This window comes from Lindgomyces ingoldianus (genome assembly GCF_010093535.1).
Source record: "Lindgomyces ingoldianus strain ATCC 200398 unplaced genomic scaffold BDR25scaffold_3, whole genome shotgun sequence".
Classification (NCBI taxonomy): domain Eukaryota; kingdom Fungi; phylum Ascomycota; class Dothideomycetes; order Pleosporales; family Lindgomycetaceae; genus Lindgomyces; species Lindgomyces ingoldianus.
In genome coordinates this window covers 638,556-660,213 of record NW_022985164.1, presented here as the reverse complement: position 1 = coordinate 660,213, position 21,658 = coordinate 638,556, and the positions used below count along the sequence as shown (strand labels likewise).

The 21,658-nt window shown below is 39.0% G+C and overlaps 6 protein-coding genes across 6 annotated transcripts; 4 read left to right on the top strand and 2 right to left on the bottom strand.

The window, feature by feature from the left end:
- Positions 1–8,836: 8,836 nt before the first annotated feature.
- Positions 8,837–9,583, top strand: BDR25DRAFT_349431 (uncharacterized protein; the record flags this gene model as incomplete). The annotated part of the gene is made up of 2 exons (XM_033694552.1): positions 8,837–8,846; positions 8,883–9,583. 2 exons carry the CDS (start codon positions 8,837–8,839, stop codon positions 9,581–9,583), a joined length of 711 nt encoding a protein of 236 aa, XP_033553177.1.
- Positions 9,584–9,632: 49 nt separating this feature from the next.
- Positions 9,633–11,207, bottom strand: BDR25DRAFT_321830 (alpha/beta-hydrolase; the record flags this gene model as incomplete). Its single annotated transcript, XM_033691993.1, has 6 exons — positions 9,633–10,078; positions 10,130–10,188; positions 10,222–10,415; positions 10,538–10,773; positions 10,815–11,028; positions 11,064–11,207. The coding sequence occupies 6 exons, from the start codon at positions 11,205–11,207 to the stop codon at positions 9,633–9,635; spliced, it is 1,293 nt and encodes a 430-aa protein (XP_033553176.1).
- A 398-nt stretch (positions 11,208–11,605) lies between these two features.
- Positions 11,606–14,071, top strand: BDR25DRAFT_390928 (ABC1-domain-containing protein; the record flags this gene model as incomplete). The annotated part of the gene is made up of 5 exons (XM_033698122.1): positions 11,606–13,650; positions 13,685–13,729; positions 13,780–13,827; positions 13,882–13,909; positions 13,962–14,071. Exons 1-5 carry the CDS (start codon positions 11,695–11,697, stop codon positions 14,069–14,071), a joined length of 2,187 nt encoding a protein of 728 aa, XP_033553175.1. The 5' UTR covers positions 11,606–11,694.
- Positions 14,048–15,502, top strand: BDR25DRAFT_339383 (peroxisomal d3,d2-enoyl-CoA isomerase; the record flags this gene model as incomplete). Its single annotated transcript, XM_033693379.1, has 4 exons — positions 14,048–14,445; positions 14,498–14,648; positions 14,699–14,782; positions 14,952–15,502. Exons 1-4 carry the CDS (start codon positions 14,386–14,388, stop codon positions 15,500–15,502), a joined length of 846 nt encoding a protein of 281 aa, XP_033553174.1. The 5' UTR covers positions 14,048–14,385.
- A 1,087-nt stretch (positions 15,503–16,589) lies between these two features.
- BDR25DRAFT_252259 (uncharacterized protein) lies at positions 16,590–18,699 on the top strand (the record flags this gene model as incomplete). Its single annotated transcript, XM_033686166.1, has 2 exons — positions 16,590–16,682; positions 16,741–18,699. Coding segments are annotated over 2 exons (2,052 nt in total), but the record flags the coding sequence as incomplete, so codon positions are not given.
- Positions 18,700–18,903: 204 nt separating this feature from the next.
- BDR25DRAFT_349425 (uncharacterized protein) lies at positions 18,904–19,993 on the bottom strand (the record flags this gene model as incomplete). The annotated part of the gene is made up of 9 exons (XM_033694551.1): positions 18,904–18,991; positions 19,042–19,140; positions 19,193–19,217; positions 19,253–19,347; positions 19,388–19,424; positions 19,462–19,528; positions 19,577–19,598; positions 19,644–19,852; positions 19,919–19,993. The coding sequence occupies 9 exons, from the start codon at positions 19,991–19,993 to the stop codon at positions 18,904–18,906; spliced, it is 717 nt and encodes a 238-aa protein (XP_033553172.1).
- Between the last annotated feature and the right edge of the window lie 1,665 nt (positions 19,994–21,658).

Here is a 21,658-nt window from a genome sequence, read left to right as displayed (position 1 = left end):
AGACGGATAGCTGTATGCGACACACCCTCTAGCTTAAACTGTGGAATAAGAGAGGTAAAACATAGTAAAACAACCTTAACACACTCTCCCTAGCCTAAGTAACAGAACTTAGAGACAGATCTAGTAAGGTAGCCTCTATAATAGACGCACTGCCTAAATGCTTTTTACTAAGTGTAGGAATTAAACACACAGTGCTCTAGGATAATGCAATACTATTAGTAGAGCAGGGGTGCGCAAATTTTTAAGTGCTAACTATCTACACTACGCTGCAAACTAGGCTTATAACTGTTGCGTTTGCCAAAAGGTTAACCTCCTAGCTAGCACAGCAGAAGGATATATATAGACGGATAGCTGTACGCGACAGGTATATATAGTGTAAGATATATAATTAGTATTACACTTATTATAAAGCAGTAATGCTACTTAGTTTATGTAATAATAAACTAAACTTTAATCATAACCTTTAAAGGTAGTTAGGATCTTAAACTATATACATAGAGTTGCATGCTTTGCATGCGTTGCATGCTTCTAGTCTCTAAGCGCTTATAGCGCGCACAGCATGCAGACGTTCCTTGCTTATTAGACAACGCACTTAGCCGTGCATTAGTTCAGTAGCTTTGTCCATTCCTTGTCTGTTAGGTCACGTGGCTCAGCGGCGGGGGTGACCGGGTCATTCCAGCCTTGTTCGTTCAAACAGTGGGGCACAGAGGTTTAGTAGCTTACGGTCCAATCGTGGGTCGTAACAATAGGTTCTAGGCGACCTGAGATGGAACGAGAATTGTTACATATACATAGGTATAGTATATTACTTTAAAGGTGTTAACGTACTTTACAGGCAAGTTGCTTACACACCTAAGTTACTTACTTTTACTAAGACTTTACTAAACTACTTTTTTTATACTAATACATTTCTAACAACACTACTTAAATATACTAAAAGAATGTTAGATATAGCTTACACTTTAAGCTTTTAAATAAAATATAAAACTTTTAAAAAAACATGCTGTAGCTATATATAAAGTCTTTTAAAAGATAATAAATAACTACAGCACTAGACAACCTTTATAAGCTAATTTTATAGCTAACTTATAAAGGCTAAGTAATAGTAAGAAGTAGGTAATTATTAAGACTATACTTAAGCTATATACGCAAGGATTTTTCTTTTAGATAGCATTTATAACTAATTTAGCTAATTTTTTGCGCGCTAAGCATAATCTAGGCTATATTAGCATAAACTAGCCTAGTGTGAGAGGTATTAAGCAGGAAACACAGGTTACAGAGAGGGAATGCAGGATAGGGGGTAACAAGAGTAAACCTTAGGGTCGGAGGCAGAGGTACGGAGGCCGAGGAGCCTATATACCCCGTGCCAAGCCCTTAGGGTACTCAGGGGTTGGATAGCTGTAACATAACCGTGACACCTAGTATCTTTATAAAGTGTTATTTAAAGCTTAAAGTAAAGTTTTAAGTATAAGTATAGTTAATAAATATTTAGCTTATAATAAAGCTTATTTTACTAAAGTTGTACATGTTATTATTCTAGATGCTATACTTAGCTTTAATATTCTTTATAAGGCTAAACTGTAAAGATGGGATAGTAAGTAGCACAGATAGCACTGAGAGCAAGCTTTTAGAGAAAGATAGGAGTGTATTGTAAGAGAGACGAATCGCTGCCAAGCCTCGCTTGTTAGGATTCATGCTTATATACAAAGCACAGGTTATATGACCTCCAAACAGGTTAGGTGAGGCTATACTAGCCCGTTCTAGGACATCCGGCCTTACATAAACCTACTCTAAATTACTCTAGGACTCTTATAGAGAGCTCTCTTATAGTTATACTACACTTAAATGTTACTTTAAGCTTTAGATAACACTTCTTAAACATACTAGGCTAGTTTATGCTAATATAGCCTAGATTATGCTTAGCACGCAAAGAATTAGCTATATTAGCTATAAATGCTATTTAAAGAAAAAATCCTTATGTATATAGCTTAAGTATAGTCTTAATAATTACCTGCTTTTTATTATTACTTAGCCTTTATAAGTTAGCTATAGAATTAGCTTGTAAAGGTTATCTAGCACTATAGTTATTTATTATCTTTTAAGGGACTCTGTATATAGCTGTAGCATGTTTCTTTAAGAGTTTTATGTCTTATTTAAAAGCTTAGAGCGCAAGCTATATCTAACATTCTTTTAGCATGCCTAAGTAGTGTTATTAGGAATGTGTCACGATCGTGCACAAGTAAGGTTATAGAGCTTCACAGAGGTCTAGTTCAATTACTACGTGAGGTATTATAGTAGGTACAAGACGTTCTGTAAGGAACAGGAAGGTTTAAAAGAAAATTAGTAATTAAATACTTAGCTTAAAAGTCTAAGCGCTTTAAGTATAAATTAAGCTTATTTTAGATTTAGTTAGTGTTAAAGCAGTTTATGCTTAAGTTTATGTCTATGTTATGTTGTGTTTATATTAGACGTGCATTAATAATACTTTAGTATGTGTCTAATACAGTTATGTCTAGGATCTAGAGAGGATACTGTAACAGTACCCCCCCTTTTATTAGAAAGGGAATCCTTTATATTAGTAGTTCTAGCATTAAGTTGTTTTTATTAGAGTACAGGTTTAGTTTAAATAAGTATTAGGCATAGAATTAAGTTACTATAGAGTTCTCTTATAAAGCTTTTATAGGTTCCTATAACAGTTTGTTATATCTAGTCTATTTTATAAAGTATTTATAAGTATGTTTTTTTTTATTAAACTAAATCTATTTAATATCTTCTATAACATATTTTAGTTTATTATTTATAATAATAGGTTTAGGTGGCAGGTTTAGCTGTTTAAGTAGATAGTTAGATTTAGAAGCTGCTTAGCGCAGCAATAATACATAGAACACAGGGTGTATCTTTATGCTGTTAGGTAGAATTAATTAGTAAGCATGTAATAAGACTATATAGGCTACTGTAAAGAGGCTAAGGTTTTTTTAATTAAGTTTCTTTAATTATTAGTTTATTTAAATATTTCTAGCATCTAGCTAGACCTTCTTGCTAGCTGCATACGCAGGGGTAAAAGTTTAGAATTAGTTTACATACTCTTATTAAAAAGCTTAAGCTTATATAAGCTTTTTATAAATGTATTTAGATATATTTTAGATTTTATTAATAAGTCTATTTATATTTATTACTTATATAAATTAATAAGTTAGTTAGAGGGTATTTATAAGTAGTTTAAATTTTATTTAGGAGTAGTATCTATAGTTTGCTAAGAACAGGGATACTTATGTTAATTTAAATATTATGTTATTAGCTTTAAACTATGCTATAGCTAACTATTTTACCTAGTTATCTTACTAGTAGTTTATATACGCTTATAGGACTTATTTTATTACAGTGTTTATGTTTTTAGTCTAGCTATTAGTCTCTAGGTAAAAAGCTGTAAATAGATAGAGGATAATTTAGAGCTATTTACAGAGTTTATTCTAGAAGGCTAAGACAAACTGCGTACCTCTGTCTAATATAATTGTGTTAGGCAGGCTATAGTAAACTTATACATATTAGTAGAATAACTAGGCTATATTAGGGGCAGTTATAGAGAAACATAGTATTAAGTGTTAATACTTAGTTAAGTAATTAACAACTACTATAATATTTATATACTTTTTAGATAAAAGTAAGTTTATAATAAAATTAATTAATATATCTTTTTAAGCTTATTTAGAGATTAGAAGTAGTTTAAGTAGGCTATTATACTTTTTTTAAAAGGCCTTTACTTTATAGTAAGTATAGCAACATAATACATATTAGCGTACAGTATAGAACATGCAGGGCTAGTAGTACTCTCTCTATAGTAGGTTAAGAGTCTTTTCTCTGCCTAGGTGTTCTCTAACAGGCAAGTTATGTACAATTTAGAGTAGTTTAATTCTTAGTTTATTAAAATTAAAGATTATAAGTTAGTTATAGTAATATAGCTTACTATTTTAGTTTTTATAGTTAGCTAGTGTTACTTTTTTTAACTAACTAGTGCTATTTTAGAGCAGGTCTAAAGTTTCTTAGATAAATTTATTATTTAGATACTTATTAGTAATAATTTAATTAATTATTTAATTTATTTTATTTAAGTTAAGGTCTAAAAATAGCTTAGGTTAAAGTAGAGTTTAGTGTTAAGCCTTTTATGCTTTTTTTTAAGTAAGGACGTCTTAAGATTACCTTATAAAAGCATTTAGTTTCTCTTTATCTTAACTAAGATAATAAGTAATCTTAAAATTAAAATAAGATAAGTATTTAGACTAACAGGCTTATTAGTAGCTAAGTTATTTTATAGTTATAAAGTACTATAAGTTCTTATAGTTAGATAGGACCTATATTAGATGCGCTGCACTTTTTAGTTTAGGTTGCTATTATTTAAAGCAGTGTACTATAGTAAGTAATTTCTTATTATAGATCTTATAATTACCTTCTACAGGACTTATTCTTTTTAAGAAGTATGTAATAGGCCTAATAGTTCTATCTAGCTTAGTCTAGAAAAGAACTTCTACTACTATATAGTCTAAAGCATTAGCTTCTATAAGTATTAGTAGTTTAAAGTTAAAGTAGTAGAGTATTAAAGCTTTAGTAAAAGCTTTTTTTAGCTAGTTAAAAAACTATTAGTAATTTAAGTTAAAGTTAAATTAAACTTTTTTTTTAGTAAGTGTAATTATAAAGCTTACTAGCTGTAAAAAGTTATTAATAAATTATTAGTAAAAGTTAGTAAATTTTATAAAGGCTTAAACATCTTTTATATTCTTTAGGTATTGCTAATCTAGCACAGTCTAAACCTTAATAAGGTCTATTTAGATGCTATTTATAGAGATTACATATTCTAAATATGTAACCTTTAATTAGTAGAACTTACATTTATCTATGTTAAGTTATAGACCTGCTTCTTCTATAGCTTTTAGCACTAGGCGTACATGCTATTTATGCTCTAAAAGGCTATTACTGTAGATTAGAATATTATTAATATACATAGTACAAAACATGTTTAGGTAGGGTTAAAGTAAGTTATTTATAAAATGTTAAAAAGTACTAGGTGTGTTAGCTAAGCTAAAGAGCATTACTAAGTACTTAAATAGTCTATATTAGGTCTAAAATGCTATTAGCTACTTATTACCTTTTACTATTTTTAGCTTATTAAAAGTAGTAATAATATCTAACTTTATAAAATACTTTACTTTACTTAGTTAGCTTAAGGTTTTTTATAAAAAAAGAATTAAGTATTAGTTTTTAATAGTAATAGTATTTAGTCCTTAGTAGTTAACATAGAATTAAAGCCTACTTCTAGGTTTTTTTATAAATAGTATAAGTAACACTACTAGTAAAAAGCTAGCTTAAATAAAACTTTTTTTTAAGTTTTTATTAAAGTATTTTTAGAGCACTTTTAATTTATTTAGTAACATCTTATATAGTAGCCTATAACTAGATTGTTTACTAGGCTTAAAAGTTATTTAGTAATTATATAGATGTTATATTAAAAGCTTATTAAACTTATTTTAAAAAAAGACATGTAATAAGTTATAGTAGTTTTAAGAGACTATTATTTTTAAGTTAGTATATTTTTAGAAAGCTAAAGCTTAGTCTATATTAGAAATTATAACTGCATAGATTTTATAATCTAGTTATTAAGCTAGGGTTATAAACAGGGTAGGTTCTATGTAGCAGATGTCTATCTACTGTTTAAGTTCTAGTTTATGTCTAAATTAAGTAAGTAAAAGTTCTTTAAAAGCTTTTTTTTCTTTAAGTTTAAGTAGTTATTAAATTATTTTATATAGCTTATCTTAGTAAAAGGCCTAGCTTATTAGCCTTACTTAAGTAGTTCTTTTTTAAGTTATTAAGGAGTAAGTCTAGAAACCTTTTATATTAAGTGCTATTTAAGTGTTGTTTAGGTGTAAGCATAAGCATATATCTTAGCATTAAAAAGAGTTAAAGTTTAGAACTTACTTTTAGTAATTAAAGGTAACTTTATGCTAATATAGCTATAGTTATTCTAGAATTAGGTTATAACATTCTGTGTTTATTATATAGAGCTTAATCTGCTTCTTATAGTGTTAGTAAGTAATTATAATAGTTATAGTATAAAAAATAAAACTTTTTTTAAGTTATTTTCTATTAAATTTAGTTAAGTAAATTATTTAGGTAAGTAGTGTTAATTAAAGATTTAGTTTATATGCTAGTTTTTTATTAATATAACTTATGCTATTTACTTCTAAGTTAATAAAAGCTTATATTAAAGCTAATATAGTTTTTTATTATAAACATATAGAAATATTAACTTAGTACTTTTAGTTATTAGTAGGGGACTTAGCCTATAGGTTAGTAGAGATCTAGTGTTAAATTAGTCTTAAGAGGCAACTTAGCTCTAAGACAAGCCTTTTTGCAGGCTTTTACTGCTATAGCTGCAGCTATGTTAAGAGTAGTAAAAAAGATTAAAGCTTAAATACAAGTTAAAGCTTTTATAAAAATAAAATTAAAATAGTAAAAATTTTTAATAAGTACTAGCAGCGCTACTTGCGCAGACTTAAAAAAGAAGAATAAAGTAGTTTTAAAAAATATAACTATACTTACTATACTTAAAGTATTAACTTTTTTTTTTATAATTTTTACACTTTTTAAAACTAACTAAAGCATAATTTAAATTAATTTTTATTATATTAAAGTTCTTATTTACAACTGCGCTAGTTTAGGGGTGTATTAAAGCTTATATAGGGAGGAACCTTATGTTATTATTGTAGGTAGTAATTAGGTTTACATATATATTAAGGTTATTTAGAAGGGGTTCTTTTACTATAGCGTGTTATAGTTTAGTTAAGAGGGAGTTATATAAAGCTATAATTAGACCTATCTTATTTAGGCCTATATTAGATGCAAGTTAGTAGAACTTAGTAAAGTGTAAAGTAAAGCTTTTTTTTTTTATTATAAAGTGTTTAGGTAACTTAGGGCTATTAACTTTTTATTTAGGTCTTTATAAGTTACTTATAAAAATACTATAAATTAATCTAAGTTAATAATATTTTTATTTATTAGTAAGTTAATTAAAGCTATTATATTATAGTTAAGTTAAAAGTAGGCATATAGTAACTAGAAGTGTTTAAAAAAAAATTAGTCTATATTTTCTTTAAGTTTATATTAAAGCTTATGTAAAAAGAAAGGTAAGTCTTTCTATTTTTTATTAAATAGTAGAGGATTAAGAAGTTAGTTAGATTTTATTACTAAGTTAGAAAAGTTATAAGTTATAGGTAGTGTTAAGTAGAAAAAAGTTAAGCTATCTCTAGACTTCTAAGTAGGCTTTAAGGCTAGTAAGTTCTTAGTTTTTACTACTATAATAAAAGTTAAGGCAGAAACAGACTACTTAATAATATAAAGCTGTTCTTTAAAGTTCTTTTAAAAAGCTTTAAAGCTTATAATGTAGCAGCTTTTTTATAAAGTAAGCGCTTTTTAGAAAGCTTTTTAGCTTACTTTAATAGCTTAAAGTTATGTAAGTACTAAGCTTATTAAATTAAATTTAGAGGCTATTCTTAGCTAAAGTTTTAACATAACATAATGTTATAATTATACATAAGTAAGGTTATAAAGCTTTATAGAGGTCTAGTTTAATTACTACATAAGGTATTATAGTAAGTACAAGATGTTATATAAGAAATAAAAAGGTTTAAAAGAAAATTAGTAATTAAATACTTAGCTTAAAAGTCTAAGTACTTTAGGTATAAATTAAGCCTATTTTAGGTTTAGTTAGTGTTAAGGCAGTTTATGCTTAAGTTTATGTCTGTGTTATGTTGTGTTTGTGTTAGACGTGCACTAATAATACTCTAGTACACGTCTAATACAGTTATGTCTGGGATCCGGGGAGGATACTGTGACAGAATGCATTAGTGTAGGAAAAGTAGTTTAGTAGGTGTCGCGTACAGCTATCTGTCTATATATATATCCTTCTGCTGTGCTAGCTAGGAGGTTAACCTTTTAGCAAACGCAACAGTTATAAGCCTAGTTTGCAGCGTAGTGTAGATAGTTAGCGCACAAAAATTTTTACATCTCTGCTCTCCCTACTCTACTAGTAGGATTGCATTATTTCTAAACACTGTGTGTTTAATTTCTACACTTAGCAAAAAGCATTTAGACAGTGTGTCTATTATAGAGGCTACCTTACTAGATCTGTCTCTAAGTTCTTCTGCTTAGGCTAGAAGAGTGTGTTAAGGTTGTTTTACTATGTTTTACCTCTCTTATTCCACAGTTTAAGCTAGGGAATGTGTCGCGTACAGCTATCCGTCTATATATATATCCTTCTGCTGTGCTAGCTAGGAGGTTGACCTTTTAGCAAACGCAACAGTAGGGTCTTAGCAAAAGTAAGTAACTTAGGTGTGTAAGCAACTTGCCTGTAAAGTACGTTATGTTTTATTTAAAAGCCTAAAGTATAAGTAGTATCTAATATTCTTTTAATATGTTTAAGTAGTGTTACTAGAAATGCATTAGTGTAAAAAAAGTAGTTTAGTAGAGTCTTAGCAAAAGTAAGCAACTCTAGTGTGTAAGCAACTTGCTTGTAGTGTACGTTAATAATAGTTAGAATTTAGTAAAAAAAAAAAAATTTTATTTTATAGCTACACCTTATTTCTACATTGTATTAAATTCTAAGCCTATTTAGACGTATAGTAGTAGAGATATTGTAAATCTAATTCTATTATAATGCTCTTGAAATAGGCCTATTCCTAGAGAAAATCACAAATGTCCCTCAGACAGCTGATGAGAGAAACGCTAGCTACAGGGGTCGGAAACCGCTAGCCCCCTAGGCTATACTCTGTTTAGAGTAGCACTATGCATGGTGGTTTGTGCGTCCTATCATCACCCCGGCTGAGCTAGCTGAGATACAACACCGCCCTACCGATCCAACTTCACCTGCACGCCCACCATGTTCCGCGATACCTCTCCCACCTTCGGGACAACCAATTTCTCTTCCGTACATGCGCCTCCGTCGCCGCCATTCTTGCCGTACAATGACCCATTAGACGATATCTACGGCTCTGCTCCCTCCTCACCAATACTGTCCTCCCATTACCCTCTGAATGATAGCGGTACTGGTAGTCACACTTATGAAATTCTTTCTGATTTGCCCTCCCGCCAACGTGTCCTCGATACCGACGCATACCGCGAAGGACTTTCGAATAGCAAAGGTCAGTACGTGCAAGAGGGTTTCGACGAGGGATTCTCGCTGGGCGCACATCTCGGGCAACGAGTGGGATATATACTAGGAGTGCTACAAGGCTTTGTTACTGCGCTCAGAGGGCACGATGAGGTTTGTTGGCAAGAGGCGAGGAGCGTCTGGGAAGGAGCGCAGATGGAGCTAGCGATTCAAGAGTTGCTGGGGAAGAAGTGGGTTGACGAGGAAGGCATTTGGAAATGGGAGGTTCAAGGGAAGGAAGACGAGGTCAGCCTTAGGGAGGTTGTTGATCAGCATCCCGTTGTTAAGAGGTGGCTAGATAAGGTGAAGGAGATTTCGGGGAAATGGGGAGCTGACCTGGACACCCTTGAGGAGCAAGAGCATGACGCAGCAGATCTACGGTCATGAAAGACGTTGAAGAGCTTGTGTACCAGGTTTTGCCTACCGTTACGTACGACTATGCCAACAACTCCCGGGCGAGGGAGTTGATGAAGGCGATGCCCTCATTTCTCCAGGTGTCGTCCTCAACATAGCTACCGTTGCTGTTCAGCACCATGTTCTTCGGCGCAGCAAGCGCATACTTTGGCCACGCTGGCAAGCCAACCCTTTTAGAGTTTCCGATCCCGTTTGGATCTTCAGTCTCGACGAAGTTAACATACGCCCTCCCAATATCTGTACTGAGATCCTTGTAACTCTCATACCGAGGTGATGGGCCCAGTGCTCCGCTAACGTTCCGGAAGGAAAAGACGAAATTCACGAAATGGAGAACTGATGTCGGGGCAGTCTGATTCCACAATGGTGTGTCGAAACGGTAGCTGTATACGTCTTTCGCTGCCTGAGTATAAAACTCACACATCTTCCTCCGCTGCGCTATCATCATCAAGTCTCCTCCAATGGCTGCATCTCTCCTCCACTACAGTCCGTATTTTGGATATGTCTCGTTCCCCATCCTACCATATGTGGACTCGTTTGCGAAATCATCTTTCGGATATAGATCTAGTGGTTTTTGGATGCTGGGCGGTGACAGGGCATACGAGCGTCAATACGTTAGGGAATTAGACATGGCCGTAGTATTATCAAGACCGTGGACGCTAAATGAAACTCCTTCGTCGGGATTGGCCCCAATGAGTAGCGGAACCTTCACAAAGTCTCCTTCATCCATGGTTGTGGAAAGATATGACTGGAGAAGATCACCGTTCACGATTGGATTCCAGACCTGACGTGTTTGCGCAGCGAAGAACTGCTCGGAGGACAGCGATCATAGACATGCTAATTTGTCTGATGCAGTCCAGAACCCGTTGCTCGAGTTAAATTCGCCAGAGGTGCAGAGTAATAAGCCAGCGGGGCTAGAAATGCTCCAACCGGATCACCACTCTCCATGATTGTAGCGTGGGATAAGCCGTCATCCCGTACGCCATAGGAATTTAGGTGCAACTCAATGCTTTGCGCTCCAGCACTTTCGCCCCAGATAGTGACACGGCTAGGATCTCCACCGAAGGCTTCGATGTTCTCTTGAATCCAACGCAATGCTAGCCGTTGATCTAGCAATCCTGTATTGCTGCTCCCCTCGGCGAGGATCTGGGGTGATTGTAGGAATCCTCACATTCCTGGATGTCATCAGCAAAGATGAGAGGAAGACGAGGTTGCGCCTTTCCGAGGCGATAGTTCATGCTCACTGCAATTATAGGCGTGTTCGTGTCTTGAGAGATACGTATGATTCCAGACAGATTGTATTGCGGGCCTGCAGTCGATCCAGCGTACAACCCACCGCCGTAGATCCATACCAGTACTGGCAGTTTCTTGTTTGTGAATCCAGTTGGACGTATCACTGCGGCAATTAGGACAAATTCGTTCTAATGGAAAGGCGCAGTACCATTAAGAGTCAAACAGTTCTCTGAAAATTGAAGTTACTGCTGTACTGGTAATAGCTATAGCCATATCTCGATGCATCCCTCGTCTCAGCGAAGGAAGTGTTTATTGATGGAGGCCATCGGAAGCGGGGGTTGGGCGTATGGAATGCCGAGAAAGACATCTTGATCCTAGCCGTTGACATACTTTCCTACATATGTGCCGCTCAATGTCTTTACAGTTGGTGTGATAGTAGCAGCGTCAGTTTTAGTCGAGAATATAACAAAGAGTGTGGAAATGATCAGTCGACGCATCTTGAGCATGACATTCTCGAATCCTGCATGTCTCTGTATTTAACTATATATCAAGCTTTCCCTTCTTTCCACCATACCTCTAGCAGCCGCATGCTCAGGGATAATTTGATCATACTTTGGGGGGTTGCTAGGAGAAATATTCCTCCATTTGTTCGAGTTCGGCAAGGCGGCGTCGGATGCAAGACGAACGCCGAGCCCGCGACCGTGCACCGGGGCTTTAAGTTTTCTCGGTCGTAATCGGCGTCATCGATTTTGGTCCGCTCCCGACCAGGATACCAGATGATAAAACGAAATAGTTAAAAGGACCCATGCCACACTCGCACATTTCTCGCTCCTCTCCTCCCACCTACAGCAGCCATGATTCATGGCTTGCCTCTCCTCCATAGAGCGTCTGTTCGAAATGCTTCCCGACTCCTGACCTCCGCCCTCCGACCCTCACTCGTCCGCCACATCCACTCCTCTCAATTCGAGCCTCTTCGTCCTCCAAATCCAGCCGATTTGCCGAAGCCGAAGCCTCCAAGACGTCCGAAGCCCCCGTTCCGCCGCAGGAAATGGGTGCGACGGCTTTTCGTAGTCTCCGCTATCCTGGGAGTGGGATACGTTCTCGACACCCAACTAAACGCTGCCTCCCTTACACGCAGCTTCCGGACTTTTAGGACGGGCCTGCTGGTTGGCGTAGACTACAAGATTAACTTCCGCGCACACCCTCCACTTGCAACAAGTATAGAGGCACTGCATGCACGGAATGCAGAGCGCGTCTTCGATCTCTTGCGGCACAATGGCGGTCTATACTTGAAGATTGGACAGGCAATAGCCATGCAGAGCGCCATACTTCCCCCTGAGTTCCAGAAGATGTTTGCCAAGATGTTCGACGATGCGCCGCAGAACGAATGGCAAGAAGTCCAAAAGGTCGTGCGCGAGGACTTTGGCAGGAGTGTCGAAGAGGTCTTCGGAGTTAGTTTCTCGGGCGAAGAAGGAAAGGGTGTCATGGAGAAGACGGCACGTGCATCGGCTAGTGTTGCGCAGGTACATTGGGCGCGGCTGGTCGATGGCCGGGAAGTCGCAGTTAAGATCCAGAAAAGGGAGATCGCAAGGCAGGTTGGCTGGGACCTGTGGGCTTTCAAAGTTATGGCGAGGGCGTATACCTGGTGGTTTGATATCCCTATGTATAGCCTCGTGCCATATATCTCAGAGCGGTTGATGCTGGAAACCGATTTTGAGAATGAAGCGGATAATGCTGAGGAGATGAGGAGGCTGGTCGCTGGGGAGAAGAGACTCAATGGGAGGGTGTACATACCCAAGATCTACCGAGAGCTGTCGTCTAAGAGGGTTATGACGGCCGAGTGGATCGAGGGCGTACGACTGTGGGATAAGGCGGGCATCACGAATTCATGGCAGGGTGGGTGGAAGGGCAGTCCTGGAGCAGGTGGTACTGCGCTTCCGCCTGTTGCAAAAAACAACATCAAGTTCGATTCTAATGTCCCAGAGGACGCGCCCAGAAACGAGCTCTTTAAACCCGATAGGTCTTCCTGGCGCGGTGCGAATGGGGAAGGCGGCCTTGGTCTGTCTCTCAAGTCTGTCATGCAAACTATGGTCGACCTCTTTTCTGCACAGATGTTCCTCTGGGGTATAGTCCATTGCGACCCCCATCCTGGTAATATCTTCATCCGACGCCTTCCCTCTGGACAGCCCGAAGTCGTTCTCATCGACCACGGACTGTACATCCACATGAATCCCCAGTTCAGACACCAATACGCGTTGTTCTGGAAGTCGCTACTAGCTTTTGACAATGACACCATCAGTGATATAGTCAGGAGCTGGGGGGTCAACAGCCCCGACATCTTCGCTTCCGCGACGCTCATGCGGCCTTACCAGGGAGGAGACAATTCTACCCTGAACGAGCTTCGGAAAGACAGACAGGGTAAAGACCAACAAGAACGCGCCTTTGAAATGCAAGTCAAGGCACGCGATGGTGTCAAGCAGATCCTAGGCGATGAAACGAAATGGCCTCGCGAACTCATCTTCATAGGTCGGAATCTCCGCATAGTACAGGGGAACAACCAATTCCTAGGCTCACCGGTGAACCGCATCAAGATCACCGGCCTCTGGGCCTCAAGGGCGTTGGCAGAGAGCAGAGATCTGGGCTGGGGAGAGCGGTGGAGGAATTGGGTTAAACATCTGAGATTCAAAGCAGTGTTGGTGCTAAGTGACGTAGTATTCCTGTGGTCGAGGTTGAAGCAGGTATTGGGGGTTGGTCGAGGCATGGAGGAGGAAATTGAAGAAAGGATGAGAGTGATGGCGAAAGACTTTGGGGTGGAGCTGAACCATGGGGTGTTTGAGGGATGAGGATTTAAGCTTATCCTGGATGTATGGTATGGAGTACTCTCTACGGGTTTGGACGATTCCCCTCATAGAGCTCTTTAGAAGGAACTGCATAAATAGAAGGCATTCTCCACGTTCACTATGTCATCGCGTTCATTGAAGTCCTGGGTGAGTTGATGTCTAAGTATAATCCGCCTTGCTATGTTCAAGGAATCCCATTAGAGGGTTCAACATCATGTAAGAAATATGAGTTCAATACTTCCCCCTGTGATATCTCTGCCACGTGATCACGCATCACTCAGAAGTTGCCGAGGTCCAACTTGCGTCAGCTTGCGCGAGCTACCTCGAACTGAATCTACAAGGGAGCATCTCAACCTTCCTAACATCCCCATTCTTCTCAACAATTGATTAACCCCGATACTGAATCATTAGTTCAATCATCCCCTAAAGCTCTGCTGACTCGCTCAGACTTTCTCCATCTTTCACCAGCATTTCGCTGAGCCGAGGCGCCCAGCTCATTTGCGGGGCTGAGCTTACTCTTCACCCCCAAGCTCGGTTCCTTGTAGACCAGGTGCGGGTTACGTATAAGCTGTAAGGATTATCTGGTTCCGGTTGGGAATTCATTCTATCATCGCTACTTTTTGAACTTTATCATCCTTCGTCAACAACTTAATTCGCATCAATCCACAAAGGTCAGTCAGCATTGTGAGCCTGTAAGAAGCAGCAATGGCTTCCGAATATTCAGACATAAAATTCGAGATCCAAGGGAAGATTGGAATCATCAAGGCACAGAAAACACCCCTACTGTTCCTTAGAAATATCTCTTACACAAGAACAGTTCAATCGCCCCAACGCTCTCAACTCTTTCGGTGGAAATATAATTCCGGACACGATCGCAGCATTCCGAGTCCTCAACGACCATCCCGACACAGTATTTACAGTTCTAACTGGCGAGGGAAGGTTCTTCTCCGCTGGAGCTGATGTCAAAGGTAAAGGAGAGTAGGAGGGGTGCTTTGGGATATTAGACTAACGAGTGAAGCGACTGCTGAAGCAAATCAAAAGCCTGTCACATATAAGAATGCAGCGGAGAAGAAATTGGCCTTTCTACAAAAGTTTGCTTATGGTGAGTCTAGGTATTTCTTTTATGCTTTTGACTACTTGTAATGGTTCTAACTACTTGTAAGAATGACATGTCACCATGCTTTCATACTCTTACCATCTTCTGACCCTATCCCATCGCAGCCTTCCGCCTTTTCTACTTCAAAATCTTCTCCAATTTAATAGCTCTACAGCGACCGAACTCCTCCGCTCAATGATCGACCACAAGAAAGTCTTCGTCCTCGGACTCAACGGCCCCGCTGTCGGTGGCGGTGCATGCTGGTTCCCCGGCATTGCAGATATCATCCTCGCTTCCAACACCGCCTGGCTCCAATGCCCCTTCAGCGCACTCGGCCTCGTTCCCGAAAACGGGTCCGCCATCTCCTTCGCCCAACAAATTGGCATCCACCGCACCAACGACTTTCTCATGTTCGGACGCAAGCTATCCGCCCAGGAGTGTGAAGATTGGGGTCTCTACAACCGAGTGTTCCAAAGCGCCGGTGACGAATTTCAGAAAGAGGTGATGAGGTTTTTGGAGGGACAGTTGGATGTTAATGATGGAAAGAGCATGATTGAGATGAAGAGGCTACAGAACGCACCGATTAGAGACGCAAGGTTGGTAGCGGTTGTTAATGCGGTTGATGCGTTGGCTGAGAGGTTTGTTGAGGATGCGCCGACGAAGCGGTTTGCGGAGAAGAGGGAAGAGTTAGAGGGTAAGAGGAAAGGGAAGATTTCGAAGATTTGAGTGTAGCAGGAGATAAAGGTCGAGCTTGTTAGATGCTTTGATTCAAGGTCTGTAATATTCGCCGTTGACCCTCCAATACATACTTCATGCGGCAGCCGATTCCGTCTTTCTGCCTGCTTGACAGCCCCTTCACCCATACCATGCACTTACCCGAGTTTGAGAAGTTAACGAGTGGTCCTCATCAGATCCCGTACAACAATCGCGATGGATGAAATTCACGTCATGAACCATTTTCAGTAAATAAACTTTAGAATGCTTCCGAGTACGACCTAGAGGCAACAGGAGCCCAGACAATAAGTCAAACTTCCAGAGAAGCCATGGGATCAAAGATAACACATCAAAGTAAATAGGTGTTTGATGTGCATCTAAGAATTTCACTCACCAAAGAGAGGATATTCTCCAGCCTGAATCGTTCGATCAAAATGAAATATTGACTCTAGATCCATCTTGCTGCCAGAAATGATATGAAAAAGCAAAATCCGTTGTAAGAAGTGCATAAGTCCGAGCAATCCGAGTCTTAGCCGGTTCATATGCAAGGACGTTAATCATGATATCGCAGCGATATGGATGTGCATCTTGATAGCCATTCGCACCTTTCCATATCGGGTTATAGAATCCATGTGAAAGTAGTGGGGCTCGCGATCAAAATGTTCCTGCTTCAACATAAAGCGGACTTCAAGTCCTCATTTACATATCTCGAACTTAAATAAATGAACATAAGGTGTAGAGGGCATGGTTGAACCTCCAGACAAGTTGACGAGATTGCCCTCTTCGTGAAGGGAGTCTGAAAGTATTTGGAGCTCTCATGACAGTCCGACCAATCAGGGATGCAGGTTGCCAACAAGGAAAGTCGACGCGTGAACAGCTCCGAGACTCGGATCTAGGTTCACACTTACCTCACACCCTCCTCCACGTCGCTATCAGTCACGATAATGGCCCCGATAGACCCCAACGGCTCCTATCGGCTCTCCCATGACTTGTCAGGTGCATTTAGAATGCAGCGAACTCCTCCTCTTCAACCTCCCTTAATCGGGATTGGTATCGCCTCCCCACTCCCCCTACATTACTCTTTTGCTCACTAACGGCTATGGCATCATTGGCTCTAGAGAAGAGTGTTGGTAATGGTCAGAAGAAAAAGACGAAGAGTAGGAATGGCTGTGGGAGGTGCAAGCTCAAACGAGTACGTATAGCTACTATCCCACTTTGGGAGTTGCAAACCCCGCTAATGGTGGCAATAGTTGAAATGCGACGAGACAGCACCTGCTTGTTTGCAGTGTAAGAAGAGGAATGTGCCTTGCCCTGGATATGAAAAGACGTTGAAATGGTCGACCAAGTATGAGATATTCCAGTCATTGCAATCTGAACCGCCTTTAGCCATCAGTGAGGCATCTACTCCCCCTCCTGTGAAAGACATCGCACTACCAGCAGATGTTGTAAGCGGCTTCGAAGCCTTAGCTGCTGTACTTCCCATCGGAAAGAAGAAACCACTATCGGAACAGAAAGACTCTTCCGAGACGTCGTCGCCAGATATTATCCACCAAGACCCCACTTCAAGTCCGCTAGAGTCTATTGGACAAGATGAATATATTCAAGAACATTCACCATTCCATATGGAGGACTTGGATGTTATTGACCCGATATTCTTGGAGGGGATGCTTGAACATGCTCAGTCAGTGGACCAAGACTTCCCTCTCATTTCTCTAGACACGCTAGATTTTCTTGAGCCAGATACTCTTCTCAATGAACTCGAATTGAATATCGAAGAGCCGGGACTACCCCCAGAAGACACGATCATGGAACCGTTTAAATCTCGGCTATCGCGATCGTTACTCCTTGACTACTATCGGCTCCCCAGTCCGTCGCCCGCGTCTTCGTCGCCAGATGACATTGAGTCTATATTAGTTCAGCATTACTTCAAAGATGTTTGCGTCTTATTTTCTTCATTTGATTCCCCGCTTAATCCGTTCAGAACAACCATCGGCCGTCTATTCCAGGACTCTCCATCAATGTACTACGCCATCCAATCAATGTCAGCAGCGCATTTGGCCAACACCTTCCCTAACATGACTGGCGTAGGCATAGAGATGCAACACAAAGCTCGTCAGTGCCTTCAAGAAGAGCTACCCCTAGTGCAAAGCGGCCAAGTCAGAGTTGGAAAGACTTTTCTCAGCATCATACTTCTTGGTCTCACCACCTGCTGGCATGAGAGTAGCAACATAGGCGAGGAATTTCTCACTACCGCTAGGAGTCTGATTCTACCGAAGCTTATCAGTAGTTCCGAAGACGAGGGCATCCAACGCGACAATCAATTCTTCGAAGAGTCTTTAATTTATTGGGAGATGCTCATGGGATTCGTCAGTCAAGACACTATGACCTTTTCATCAGGATCTTCAATGAGGAGAGGTCCCAGAAAAGCTACGCCCGCAGCTAGGAGGCCTGACGGAAAGATTGTGCCGCACCCTTGGACCGGAATTGCGCCGACAGTACAAATGATGTTTGCAGAAGTAGGCAGATTGGTCCGTAGGGAGAGGCTGCTGCAAATGAGCGGAACTGTGGACGTACGACGGATGCAAGAGAATCTTTTAGACGCAGCTTCACTGGAAGAGGATCTGCTCGATGCAGAATGGCCTTTAGCGGAAGAGCTCGCCGATCCAGGTGATGAAAGGACTTCCAGGCACGACTTCGTAGTTATGGCAGAGGCGTACCGCTGCGCCGGTCTCTTGGAGTTGTATCAGGTCTTCCCCTCTCTCCTTCGAAAGCGCCTGGGAACAGACAAGTTTACATGGACTGCCAACGTCGAGTTCGAGTTCCCAACTCCGAGGTTTGAAACCGCGTACGAGGACACTGACACCAAACTCTGGATCAATTCTCTGGCTCTACATATCCTTGGCACTCTCGAAAGCCTTCCTTCTTCCTCCGGTACCTGCTGCCTACAGCCAATCCTGCTTGTCGCCGCTGCATCTGAGCTCAAATTTGTGTCATCAGTTGACTACTTTGACATTTACGCCAACGATGCGAAGGTCATGGATGCACGAGAGTTTGCGAATCGTAGACTTGAAGAATATGCTTTAAGGCTGCCAGCTAAACCGCTTCGCAAGATGATTGAGCTAGTTAAAGAGGTCTGGTTTAGACTGGATAATGGACAGGAAGCTTTCTGGATCGATGTCATGGTTGAGAAAGGATGGCACACGGTTATGGGTTAATGTTACAGCCGATTCTCTTTCCGTTTCGCCTTCGGATTGTCGACTTCAGAATGATTCTGCGATTTCGGACGACAACACAATGCTCGGTCTCGTCGGCTTTTAACACGGCTTTCATTCCCTCCCTTTTCTAGGTTCTGGTTCACACATTCCACGACTAACCTTCACGACTCATAATTACCAATATGCCTATAACGACTTCTAATTCACGGCTTTGAAATTCGTGTATGGATCACAGAATAGCGGTGATGTGATTGTAAAATGGAAAACAGCCCAAAGCGCCACATACCTAAACGACATTTGTCTTCTCTTTTACTTTAGATAGGCACTGTATTCTACTGTACCAATAGCGCCTCATTCGAATATGCTACCGGGCTGTACCGGTTCGCCCATGTCTCCCTTCCTTGAAGTTTGTTCTTTCTCTTTGACTTCTGGAAACTCTCACAACACTCTCAGGCTTAGTTCTTAGTTCTCTTACATCATACGTTACCGTCGATTAAGGCTAACCGATGTTGCTTCATGATCTCCATTCCAAAAGATTAAGCTCAACGGGTCCAGTAGATGACCGGGATGGAAATCAGTGAGTGCATGGTGGGTGAGAGCAGAGTGAGAACAGATATTGAATATGAGGGAGCATAGTATATTCTTCAATCACGGAGACGTGCAGAGAGAACCTTCGGGGAACAAATACGTCTGCCTAAAAGTCCCCTCAGTGAAAACATCTCGCTAACAATCTTTCCAGTACTACATCTAGATGACTCCCCCTCCTACCGTTGTGTGCAATCAACGCCAACATCATAAAGGTGTCATTGTCTGGAGTCAAAGACTGCAGAGAGGTGTGCCCAAATTCGTAGACAGATACCAACTAGAGGACGCAGTACCCGTATTTCCAATCGCTGAATGCACAATTAAGCACGTAGGGGGGGATCATTGTGCGTCACGTCGTCTCACCAAGCAACCATGCCTGACAGGGACTAAGTCCCACTTGTATGCAGCTCCCAGCTGAGGACCACAACTTCTCTGCCCAATCGCGCAGGAGGGGGAGGTATGACACAGTAGCGCTTTGGATGGCTGTGTCGGCGGAAAATAGGTGCGTGATGAGAATTAAGATTAAGGATTGCAGGGCAATAATTATACCAACTAGCGGGACCTTGTTAACGTGTATCTAGGGCATTTCCTAAAATTGCTAACAATTTCGTTATTTAGATGCTTCCACTACTTGGAGGAGACGCTCCTTATAGCCGGGAAATTGCAGCTGTCGGGGCAGGTGGTCAGTAAAATGTCTTGGCATTCTCGCTTTAGTAATAGTGTTATATATAAATATAAACTACTTTTATATAACTATAAAATTCTTATATTAGGCTGTTTTATAGTTGTACTTATAAAAAACATGTTTTAAGCTTTATAGTAACGTACCTAACAGGTTGGCCGGCCACACGGGTTGGCCGGCCACTTTTGCCAAGCCCTTACTAAAACTACCCTATTCTAGCGCAAAATAGCCTACTTTAGCCCTGTATAAAGTAATACAACATAAGATATTATTTAAAGTCTACTTCTACTACTTACTTACACATATGTAAGTTATGCCTAGTCTAATTACACTACTTATATTACTTTTAACTTAGCTTACTTTTTTTAGCGCATACTTATATTTTTAGCTTCTTTTTATTACTACGCGCTTTAAACTCTTTTAAAGTAGTTAAATAAGCCTTATTTTTAACTATTAAAGTCTTTTTTACTTAAATTTACTTTCTTTTATATAATTTACATTACAGAGCAGCCTTATTTACTGCTTAAAGCTTTATAATCTTTTTTTATGCTAATACTAGCTTATGTGTAATAATTACTGCCCTTTTTAAGACCTTATTAAAAGCCTTTACTATAGATGTTAGTAAGCTATTTATATGCCTTTAAATTTTTACTTTTATAAGCATTAATTATAACATACCTAACAGGTTAGCTAGCTACACAGGTTAGCTAGCCACTTTTGCTAAGCTTTTACTACACTCTACTTATCTACATAATGCTTTAATAATAATACTAGATTAAATTTTCTAAAGAATGTTAGATATAGCTTACTTTTTAAGCTTTTAAATAAAACTTAAAACTTTTCTTATAATATGCTAACATACTTTACAGGCGAGTTACTTACACACCTAAGTTGCTTACTTTTGCTAAGACTCTACTAAACTACTTTTTTTACACTAATGCATTCCCTATAACACTACTTAGATATGCTAAAAGAATGTTAGATATAGCTTACACTCTAAGCTTTTAAATAAAATATAAAACTTTTAAAAAAATATGCTATAGCTATATATAAAGTCTTATAAAAAATAATAAATAACTATAGCACTAGATAACCTTTATAAGCTAATTTTATAGCTAAATTATAAAAGCTAAGTAATAAAAAAAAGTAGGTAACGTACTTTATAGGCGAGTTGCTCACACACCTAAGTTGCTTACTTTTGCTAAGACCCTACTACACTACCTTTCCTACACTAATGCATTTTTAATAACACTACTTAAATGTGTTAAAAGAATGTTAAATGCAGCTTATGCTTTAAGCTTTTAAATAAGACATAATACTTTCTAACTAACACACTACAGCTATCTACAGAGTCCTTTAAAAGATAATAAGCAACTAATGTGCTAAATAACTTTTCTAAGCTAATTATATAGCTAACTTATAAAAGCTAGATAATAATAAGAAGTAGGTAATTATTTAGCACATACTTAAGCTAGATGCGTAAGGATTTCCCCCCTAGCTAGCAGCTATAGCTAATATAGCTAATTCTTTACACGCTAAGCATAATATAAGCTATGTTAGCATAAACTAGCTTAATATATTTATTAAGTGTTACCTAAAGCTTAAAGTAAAGTTTAAGTGTAAGTATAACTATAAAAAAGCTTTTTATAAAATTTTTATAGTAATTTAAGGCTAATTTAACCTTAT